The 11,703-nt window shown below is 38.4% G+C and overlaps 1 protein-coding gene across 2 annotated transcripts in view; it reads right to left on the bottom strand.

Moving 5' to 3' along the window:
* Positions 1 to 2,924: 2,924 nt before the first annotated feature.
* The window catches only part of crim1 (cysteine rich transmembrane BMP regulator 1 (chordin-like)), a 32,677-nt gene continuing 23,898 nt past the window's right edge, over positions 2,925 to 11,703 (bottom strand). For both annotated transcript variants that reach the window (XM_041972876.1, XM_041972877.1), the window contains exons 10-15: positions 10,415 to 10,633; positions 9,092 to 9,307; positions 7,809 to 8,030; positions 6,741 to 6,863; positions 6,302 to 6,480; positions 2,925 to 6,067 (exon numbers count right to left, since the gene is read on the bottom strand). In XM_041972876.1, the coding sequence (XP_041828810.1) occupies positions 5,873 to 6,067; positions 6,302 to 6,480; positions 6,741 to 6,863; positions 7,809 to 8,030; positions 9,092 to 9,307; positions 10,415 to 10,633 (1,154 nt within the window). In that variant the 3' untranslated portion in view covers positions 2,925 to 5,872. The remainder of the gene's footprint in view (positions 6,068 to 6,301; positions 6,481 to 6,740; positions 6,864 to 7,808; positions 8,031 to 9,091; positions 9,308 to 10,414; positions 10,634 to 11,703) is intronic.

Below are 11,703 nucleotides of genomic sequence, written 5' to 3'. Positions count from 1 at the left end.
TTATGAATTTAATTATATCAAAAGGAAAAACAAAAATGGAGGAGGGGGGTCAGTATACATGGAAAATGGTTTGAAATAAAAAATGACTGAAAACATGACTGCAGCTTTGTTTGACGTACTTGAGTGCATTATAACTGAAATTTGTTAAGAAAAGATGAACATAATTGTGTATTTAGATCTCCTGGATCAATTATTGACGTGTTTCGAGACTAGATGGAAAACGTGGACACTAAAGCAACAACACAAAAGGTTACGTACATCTGTGGTGAGTTTAACATTGACCTATTGAATCCAAAAAACAAAGTTACAGAGGAGTTTATAAACTCAGTGTTCAGCATGGGCTTATATCCATCAATCACCTAACAGGATCACATCCCACTCAGCAACGCAGCAAGACAATATATTTACAAACATCTGGGAAAACAACACAGAAAGCGACTCTTTCTAACAGACATCAGTGACCACTTACTATTTTTGCTTTATATAAATGTGATTTTAGGAAGAAAAAGGATATTAATAACTACAGATATATGAATGAAAACAGAGGAAGCCATGATTGTACTTAAAATGACTTAATGATGCAGAACTGGGAGAGAAGACTGATAAAGCATATAAGGAATTTCAAAAAATATTTAACTTGCTATATGATAAAAAAAATGTCCTAGAAAGCAATACAGGAATATATATAAACATACAAATAGTCAATTGGCCATTAAGGGCAACAAAAAGCCTGTGAAAAGAAAAATTATATAGACAATTCTTAAAGCAAAGAACTACAGAGGCAGAGGAAAAGTATAAGAAATAAAAAATAAAATTAATATTATGCAGATATGTAAGAAAGAATATAATAAATTATTGTAAAAAAAATAACATTAAGGTATGTGGAATGTCCTAAATAGCATTGTGAGAAAAAAATACAAATTACCTTCATACTTCACTGAAAATGACAGGACTATTAAAAATATGGAGGATGTGGTGAATGGCTTTAACAGATTCTTTGTAAATGTGGGACCTGAATTAGCAACAAAAATAAAGGAACCACATGCAGAATGTGGAGGGGTAAAAGATTTGGTGGACAGAAACCCAAGTACAATTTTTCTAGAAGCAGTTGATTAAAACAGGAATAATGGATACTGTAAGAACTTGTAAAAAAAAAAACAAAAAAAAAACTGGAACAATATCGACATGACAGTGCAACTTGTCTCTTCAATCAGGTACATTTCAGGACAAAATAAAAAAAGCTGAAGTGATACCACTGTTTAAAACTGGAGACAGACGCAATTTACGACACTGTTTCTTTGCTCCTGCACTTCTCCAAAATACTTTAAAAACTATTAGCAGACAGATTAAACAAATTCACAGAAAAACACAATTTACTTACAGGAAGTCAATATGGATTCAGAACAGACAGATCAACATCTCTGGCATTCATGAACATAGTAGAAAAAAATCATAGATTATATAGACAGTAAAAAAAAAACAGTAGGAATATTCTTGGACCTTAAAAAAGCCTTTGATACCACTGATCACAGCACACTATTAACTAAACTTGACAGGTATGGGATAAGGGGGGTTGATTTGAACTAGCTGAAAAGCTGTTTAAGGAGAAGGCAACAGTTTGTGCAAATAGATAAATATAAATCTGAGAACATAGAAATCACATGGGGAGTACCACAGAGTCAGTATTAGGTCCAAAATCATTTGTAATATATATCAATGACATATGCAGAGTATTAAAATGACTGGAATTTATGTTGTTTGCAGATTACACAAATATTTCCTGTTCTGAGAATTTGCAGCAGACTTTAGAGATGATTACACCAGAAATAAACAAACTAAAACTGGTTTGATAACCAATAAATTACCATTAAATCTAAGCAAACCAAAAATGATATTATTTGGGAGGAATAACACATAAACACACGTAGAACTGATAATTGATAATACACAAATAGAAAGAGTAAATGAGATCAAATTTCTTTGAAAATATCTGCTGGAAACCTCTTGTAAGCCATGTAAGAGCAAAGTTGGCAAAATGCACTGCAATTCTTGGAAAACTACATTCTGGATGCTAAATCACTACATATTCTATTGTTTTCACAGCTTTTACAATCTCTGTCCTACTGTGTTGAGGTCTGGGGAAACACCTTTAAAAGCACTCTATAGCTGATATGCACACTTCATAAAAGAACAATCAGGACTATAAATAAAGCAAACACACAAACACACTTTTTATAAAATCACACACAGTCAAATTTATGGACTTGGTTAAATTTAATACAGTGCAAATAATGTACAAAACAAGAAATAATCTATTACTAAAAATATCCAGAGAATGTTCACAGAGAGGGAAAGAGGCTATAATCTAAGGGGAGATCTAAATTTTAAAAAACACAACGAACAACAGCATGATGTGCACGTCATGGGGTGACTTTGTGGAACAGTCTGGAGCAAGACATAAAGCAAAGCACAAACACATGGGCTATTATAGGTAGACATGAATATTCATGTAGTCTATCTATCTATCTATCTATCTATCTATCTATCTATCTATCTATCTATCTATCTATCTATCTATCTATCTATCTATCTGTATAAATGTATAAAATATGTTTATTGATATGGATATTTAGTTGTATATATGTTAATTTGGGTAATAATGCAGTATATGGATATTATGTAATACAGTATTACAGTTTACATAATGAGTAAATGGTAAAAGGTCTGTATTTATATAGCACTTTACCATACCTGAAACGATACCCAAAGCACTTTACATTATGAAACACATTCACCCATTCACACACACATTCACACAGACAGGCAAAAACTGCCATGCAAGGCGCTAACCACGACCCATCAGGAGCAATTTGGGGTTTGGTGTCTTGCTCAGGGACACCTTGGCATGATCTCTCCAGGCCAGGATCAAACCGGCAACACTTGGGCTACAAGACAACCACTCTACCCAGTGAGCCATGCCACCCCACAGTAGAAAGCGGTGGGATATCCCAAAAAAAGTGTGTACTTCTTCCCACTCCTTTTTCAAACTTTTTAATATTATGATTATATGTGATTATTCAATAATTATTCTTTTTTCTTTTTGCATTATTTTCTTTTTGAATGTAGTTTCTCTTTTATTCTTCATTCATTCATTCATTCAAACGCTATTTCACCTTAATCTTTTCTGTGAAACGTGGTGGTGGTAGTATCATGGTTTGGCCCCATTTTGCCATCACTGATGAAACGATAAATTCTGAATTATACCAAGTAATTCCACTCCACTCCTTTCTTGCTTGCTTTTACAAAAATAGATGCTAATCAATTTTTCCTGAGCAGCACAACTTTTGAAAGCTTTATGTTGCAGTATTTCACATATTCGAGACCTGGGAAACTGACCTTGCTGTTTGCTTTATTGATTCTTCCGGAGAAGTTTCCTCACCTTGAAGTTTATGACTAAGCTTTCTAGGACAAGTCAAAACAACAGGACAGAATTATTCAGGTTTCCAAGTCTGGCCTGTACCTCTTTGTAGCTTCCGGCATTTTATTAGCCAGTTGGATAGATGAGAGGTCTTCTAGCTTTTTCACTACTACTATAATCTCAGCCCCCCCACCCAACCTTCCACTCCTTTTCCCCTCAAACTCGCCTTTGCTGCTCACATTTGCATCTGCTACTGAGATAAGAGCAGCTGGAAAGCAAGACAAATGATCAGATATAAAATGGACTCAAAGAAGACAAGATCCCATCTTGAGTCCAGGACCAGCTGTGCATGGGCATGAAAGTGAAGTAACAACCACTAACTGATGCCATCTTTGATCAAATCACTACTCTTTGGGGAGCTGAAATTTAAATATCAGTGCAAGCCACTTTGATTCACACATTTATTTTTCAAAATGAGTGTAAATGTTACAGTTTATAATCTAGGAAACATATTTACAAGATTCGCAACAGTGAAATAAATAAGGTTGTATAGAATATAGCAGATAGAAATGGTAAATGGTCTACAATGTACAGCAGCTTTGGCTACTACAAGTTCATTTTCCAAAAAACAAAAAAACTTAAACTATAGTATTAATAAATAAAGCTATGTAAAAAATAAATAAGGTACTCTTCTGTCCTACTCATTTAAACTACTTTTTTTTGTTTTAACACATAGAAGAACAAAGTATTGCGTAAGCTCTTACAGTCGCCTCTTCATTTTAAAGCACATGATTAAACAGATACAAATTTACTGAAAACACTTCATTATAAATTAGTTTCCAATCTATTTTGGCATCAAAATGGTCTTTGTATTGAAATATTGACAATTGCACTCAGATCCAAAATCAAGGCTTGGAGTTTGTTTTGCAATGTGTCTCAGATTCTGTCCTCTCTTGTGCTGCTTGGTCTGGTAAAGAAGCCTGTAACTGCAACAGCGTGTCCACTTGAGTGCTTTAACATCTCTGTGTACTTAATATGCCAATCAGATCCCTGATTAAGGCTTTTTATCCCTCCAAGAATCCAGCAGGGTGCTTTTTTTTCATACACTGGCTCTGAAGAAAGTAGAGCAAACCGCCATCATACTATTCACCTGTATATGAAGAGATTATATGATACGTAATTCTTGGTTGTGGATGAGTAAGTTATTTTTTCTTTGATATGGGGAAACAGTTATGAACAAAAACAAGATGTCCAAAAAGAAAATTCATTAAGGCTTAGGAATTAAGGCTTTACAAAGAATCATTACAAAGCATCGTGTGAGCAGTAGCTGCCTGCACACATAGCTGTGAATGAAGTGAGGCGTGGTATCAAAGACATTCCTCGTACATCCAGATGAAGCGCCTGGCACCTTTTTCTTCTCTTCCTCACTACCTGAATGAACATCACTCCACTTGAGCTCTAGTATCTTTGAGATGGATTAAAAAAAGTCTGGTTCCTTATCAAATGAGCCCAAGATTGCATGAGGGTGAACGGACAGTCGATGATTATTAGTAACAGTTCAGAAAGAAAAAATTCACATATTTAATTTTTTATGCAACTGTGGTTGATGGTTTTCTGAATGGAATGACTCGGATCATTTGAAGGATCATATAATTTGGGAAGTGTGTCTTTTTGCTACAACATGGGGGGAATGTTTAGAGGGGCATTTCAAAATCTTTCAATCTGGCTGTATAGAGATAACCATGATAAAAAAAGTGACCAATGACAACACATCTAGTACAAATACTGAAATATACAAAAACTAAGATGGAAACCACACATTCTAAAGCAGGGGTTTGAATCTGAGGGTCTTTGTAAAAACCTGCTGACTAGTTGTATTCGGTCTACAGTGCCTACCTTGATAATTCCTTTGGCCCCCCCAATTGATAATCATGTTTGCATCCATGAAGCACTGCTGTACTTAACAGGGTAACATCCAAAATGTCCACTTCACAACCCAAACCCCTGTCCTAAAGCTTTTTATGCCCCTCTTATTGCCCCAAAGTTCCAGTTTCAAAGGAGGCAATAAGGAGCAGTAATATTACAGTGTTCACAGTCACAGTCTGATTCTGACAGAGGAGCCTCTCTGGCTGACTCATTTACTGTTTTAAAACACGCTGCAGAGTGGCCATGTCCTTTAAATGTCCACTGGTCCATTCACCTCCCAGCATGTCACCTCACCCCGAAACATCCAAACACAGAAGAAGACGGACACATAATGAAAGCAAAAGTGGTCACTTGTTTTGTCTTCTGTAGAAAATCCTCTATTTAACTATCACAAAAAGAGAAGGATGGTAAGAAGGCAGCACCCAGAGTGCGTGTATGATTACACACACCCAAAGGTCCACAGCTGGAGAGTGAGAGGTGCAGGACAGCTTTGATCTGCAGAGTTTTTTCTGTCTTTGTTTTTTGCATTTAGCGTGTCGTCCAGTCATTGCCCATGCTAAGCTTGGCCCTGGGGATGGTCATCTTATCTGTGCAGGGAGAGCTCATTTCTGGAGAGAAGTGGATGATGCCGCAGTCGTTCTTTATGTTCTGAAATTTGTTCTCCTTGGAGGGCTCCATGTAGACCACAGAGTTCTTGTTTATGTGCTTCTTCAGGATCACGGTCTGCAGAGAGGTGAATGAAAAATGGTATATTGCTGGTCAGTGACGATGAAAAAAAGGGAAACTGCATTTCTCTAAAAGTCATGGCAGCCTTAGTACTGGTTGAAACAGGAACTGAAAGATCAAGGAAAAAGTTTCCAGACTTATCTACAATTTATCTGGAGGCAGTCAGTAATTCAGTCCCATTTAAAGCAAGTGCTTCTAAATAAGGTTTGTGATGTATGGATGAGCTCTCACCTTCTTTGGTGCACTGTAGCATGACATCTGCACCCATTTCTTTTTCTTGTTGATGATTAACGCCACAATGAGGAAAATGATGATAGCGAAGAGAAGGCTAGCCAGGATCCAGGCTGCTGATTGGTAAACGAGAGCCGTCTCCGTTTGGCTTGGGTAATTCTCACTCAAACCTGGCTCATCTGTTGGATACAGACATCAATGATATTGATCATCCATCAAAAACAGCTTATTTCTTTGATTGTTTTGGTAGATTCACATTGAAAAATTACAGCTTGGTGCCTCAAGAGGGATCATATTTAGTTTGTGTCCGTTCATAACTCAGTCCTCAAGCCATCCGTTAGCATAAACACTCAGGAATTGGCAGAGAGAGTGTATTAAAGATGCCAAATAACTAACAGGATGGGGTCGGACAGTAAAGTTGAAGAGGTGAAGTTTTAACCTGTCTCAGGGACGATGGCTGGCACAGTGACAGTGGTAATCCATAGTGGAATCTCCGCAGTGGTAGTGACTTTTGCTTTGGGGTCGGTGGTGGACACCACCACTGATGCCGACGTCGTCATCTCTGTTCAGACAGAAAAAACATACCAATGTGTCATGCAGAACTTGAGAGGCAAAAATGTTTCTAACAGTGAGTTATTGTTTACACTCCCTGGTGTCTCAGCCGATAAGCTGTGTTTATACGATCTGTCCTCTTAACTTCCACTGGAAAGCTTTATGAAAGCATTATGTGGAAAGCTGTGTTTTCCACCAGGCAAATAACAAAAACAAAAGGCCTGGCCAAACGGCGACATATCGGGGGAAACAATGGAGACCTGTGCTGAGGTTTTCCTATATAGGAAAAGCTGACATGGAACTTTGCCTTCCTGTGCTGGTGCAGGCGAGAGCGCTGCAGGCCGAACCAGCCAGGGACAGGAAAAACGTGTGAATGTGCGGATGCCCGAGGAATGTTTTCGCTCCAAAGGGGGGCTCTATGAGTGTGTCACAAGAGTGATTGCATTCCATGCTTATATAGCGCCAGAATGGCTAAGTCTAACGAACAAACATGCCCACACACTATTTATACACTACCACCGTCACCCCCCCAACATTTTTTTTTTCTTTAGACATGTAGCATTATTAATCATGACTTTTATCAATCTTAATTATTGCTGCTGTCGGGCGTAAACCTCCTATGTCCAAAACTGTTATTTTTCAAAAATGAATAAAACTGTATGGTTTTTGTAATAATGGATATAATGTCATCAAACTTGGTATTGTGTTTTACATCATACATATTTGGTTAAATATTTGTAAAACTACAGACAGACACAGGGTGACCAATAGTACTGTTTTTTGAAGGAGAAAGAAAATCACGAATTTTGGACATAGGAGGTTTTTGCCCGACAGCCGCGTTATGAAAAAAAGTTACAAAAGCTACATTTAAAATTTCTATTCTCAGTTATTGGCAGCTTTTGCACAAATGCTTCAAGTAGGCATTGTCTTTACTGAGGCAAATCTAAAAACTCACCAAGACAGTGTGGGCAGCACTGGCCCTTGCGTAAAACAGGCACTCTGCAGTTGGCAGTGGGACAGTGCTGAGAAAAACATTGAATGGTGCCGTTGTTGCAGGTGCAGCTAGTGCATGCATTGGCCCTCCAGGAGTCCCCAGCTAGCAGCACATCTCCTTCGCTGGTTATGCAGTACTCCTGTTGGCTGTTGTTCACTGGCAGTAATGGACTCAGTGTCCCCTCTATGGGTGGAAACAGGTGTGAACAGGATTAGTAATGAAACAATGGGTAAGACTGTATGGTATGTCACATTAGATCCACTTAGCTCACTAAAATGAACCTGAAATGTGTTAATTAAACTGGCCTGCTTTTGTAGGAGATGTATAACTGTGTGAGAACTGCCTTTGCATTTAACCCTGCTATATAACGTCTCAATCTACAAGGCTGCTTTCAAGATAACATAGTTTACTGTATGTTAAACACAAAGGAGTTCAGCAGTTCAGTCTCAGACCTTATTTGTGTCTTTCATCACACCCCACAGGTCAGGCCTGTGGCCTTTTCATGACCAAGGGGGGGTGCTTCATTAGCATGTACACACTGTTCTGCTCTACTGTACATACATCATTGAGCTTGTCAGTGAGATGTGTATTATTCCCACATTCCTGGTGACCAGGCCCATACAAATATCAAAGCCTGGCCTTTGACAGTCTCTTTTTGTGAGGGGAGATGCAGCGATAAGGTGGGCCGGCATTCTCTAGGAGCAGTTCTCAGGAGCAGTCACGCATCGTTGATTTGTGGGCCTCATGCTTGAAAGTGATTGAGATGCTTTGTTTATAAGTTTACAAATGTGTAAGAGACACTACAGTGTTTGGGCTCAGTAAATACAAGCTGCATGTGGTTTTGTATTTGTCTATATGTGTGTGTCAAAGTGTATTCTCATCATTGGAGAAATGGGACAGAGTCGGGAAGATTAGTTACATTATTTTTCTCCCAACAATCAGAGACTTAGATGAGCTTCTGGTGTGGGCTGCTGGGTATAAGCAGCCCATATGTTGCTGCCTGCCTGGAGGATCTCTATGTAAACCCGACCGGTCTTGGCTGGTTTCTTTATGAGCCTCTGTGCCTGACATTAACCTGCCCAACAAAACAACTTGCAAGACCTTTCAAAACCACATGCTGATAGCACATCTACTTCTCTGCTTACTACATCAACTTCTGACAACCCCTCCTGAATTAATGCAGCCTCGTTTTTCTTCTGAAAGTGCACCTCCTTTTCTTTCTTTCTTCTTTTCTTTCTGTTTACCTAGGCACACATGGCAACAGGTGTCCTTGTTTCTGACTGGTGTCAGACAGAGAGCCGGGGGACACACTTCAGTGTCGCACAGCACACGTCCCTTCCTGCAGGTGCAGCGTGTGCATTCGTCCAAGTTCCAAGTTTCCCCCTCCACGTAAAACTCCCCTCCTGGTGCTCTGCACACCACCATATCCATACCCCCCGGCTGACCGCTGCCTGATTCATCTACAGCAGAAAAGAGGGGAAGAAGACATTAAATTATACAGAGGGGCCAGAGTCATAGGTCACTAGAATAAGGATGCTTGGGAGAGGGATTTATTAAAAACTGAAAATGTGGTCCCCACCCTCCCCTAACATTAACTTAGTTGTAAACATATATACTGTCCAGCAAAGTAGCAGACATCTGTAAAGAGTTAGCCAGTTGTCCCCTGACTGCAAAGTATGCATTGCTTCTGAAAGTTGTAGACATTCTTTCACGCCAAAATATTTGAACAGCCAACTGAGTCCCTCCTCCATAAACATCCCCATGAATTGAAGAGTTGTGGATAAAAAAATGTGTGGGTTTTTTATTCGGATCAGTGCATCATTCAGTTCTACAGAAACAGATGGAGATGGTGAATTTGCAGGTTTGTGGAGCCAACAAGTCACAGATTTAAAATCTAGATGATCTAAAAACTTTCTGCTGTGTAAGCTGACAGACTGTGCTGTTGTAAGTGTGTGTATGCACTGTAAAAAAAAAAAAAAAGGTTGAGTGAACTGTAAAAAGTGAGGCATCTGGCTGCAAATCTTTTTTATTCAACCGAGGGGTCTGGTGTTATGTGAACCTAAATTGAAAAGTTAACTCAAAGTAGAATTTTAAATTTAACAAAGTAAGGATAGATAATAAGGTCTACTCACGTCTGAGTTTAAACAACTCATGTTGCTAAGTTAAAAATATCTATGAAAAAGTTGAGGCAACTTGTGTTCACATGTTGCCTTGACTGTGTGAGTAAATCTGAATAGTTTTCTCATGTTTTTCCAACTTAAATTTCTGTTTTGATTTATATTTTAATTGTGGTTGACAACTTTTTTTTTTAAAGTGTACTCAGCTGGATGATTTATTTTTAAAGTTTTTTCAGCTAGTTATTCTTTAGTTGGGGTCTTTCTTTCATCCATCCATTTTCTATACTTGTTTATTCCAATGCAGAGTTGCATGAGGCTGGAGCCTGTCCCAGCAGCTACTTGGCTAAATGCAGCAGGATACACCCTTCAAAAGTTCAAAGATTTTGGAAATGAGTAAAAAAAAAAACATCTTTTGAGCCTATATATGTAAAATGAAGTGCAGAAACATACCTTCACAGGTAGGACAACACTGGTCAGGCTTGACAACAGGATGAGAGCAACTGGGCATGGGGCAGGATATGAGCACGCACATCTCCCGCCCAGAGTGGCAGTAGCAGTCGCGGCAGCCATCATGCCAGCTATCACCTTCCTCATAACGGTGGCCATTGGAGGTGAGGCAGTAACTAGGGGTTGGACCTGGGAGAGTGGTGCTCGGGATATGGTCACTTTCTAGAAGAAGAAAGATGAAAAGGTGGAAACGTTGGTACAATAGTTGGTACAATAGTAAAGGAAAGCTGTGTAAAACTGAAAAAAGTAAAAGGACTGTACTAAAGAAACAAAATACATTTAATGTGTAACTTTTATTAGGACGTTAATGATCAACAGTGTCACAGTCTTTCGTCTAATGTCAGTAAAGCCTAAAGAGACAGCTATTTCATATGCTGGAACACTCACCAGTTAGTATTTTGTTTTCTTTCACTGGTTATGTTACTAAAGCACCTAAAGTAAAATATATATTTTTGTCCCACAAAGATTGAAGTACGCTGCTGTCATCGCTCATCTAAATTAATCCCAATTACTATGACACTAGAAAAACAACACTGAACAGCCATCAGCCACTGTTGCAAGAAATTACACACCTATTACAACTAAGAGCAATAAATAAAAATAAACCACTTAAATATTATATAGGAAAGTTCAGTCTATCCCACCTTGGAGAAGAAAAGAAAAGAAAAGAAAAGAAAAGAAAAGAAAAGAAAAGAAAGGAAGCATTGAAACTTTGCATTTAGAGAATTCATCCAGCTCTCATCACGACTGCCACTTAGATACTTCCGGGTCATTTCACTCAGTTAGGAGCCTTCCAAAACATAAAGGACTATTGGATTTCACCCAGAGACCTTATTAAGAGCCAAAATTTCCAAGTTGTCATGGCACAACTGTTTAAGCTTGAAGAGGTCTGGTGCAAAGCAGAACCCGGTTAACTGCACAGCTTGGGCAGATGTTCAAATCTCTTCTTATATTTTTATATTTAAAAAATCAACACATTTAATAAATAAATCAAATTAAATCATGCTTCTAAAAAAAGTTATTTCTGCGGGAAAATATTTTGGTAGTCTACAGAGAGACTTATTCATGAGTTTTATAGTCAGGTAAACAGTGGTTTGTTTGCAGGAGGTGTCGGCCAGTGCATGTTCCTGTTTGTGGAGGGAAGCCAGGTGTGCTGCTTCTCCCACCATACAAGAAAACAGTGTGAAGATGGAATATTTATAATGCAGCTAAATTGGCTAAAAAATGTAGTG

This window comes from Melanotaenia boesemani, chromosome 20 (assembly GCF_017639745.1).
Source record: "Melanotaenia boesemani isolate fMelBoe1 chromosome 20, fMelBoe1.pri, whole genome shotgun sequence".
Lineage (NCBI taxonomy): Eukaryota > Metazoa > Chordata > Actinopteri > Atheriniformes > Melanotaeniidae > Melanotaenia > Melanotaenia boesemani.
The sequence above is the reverse complement of the archived record's forward strand: the minus strand, read 5'-3'. Positions and strand labels throughout refer to the sequence as shown.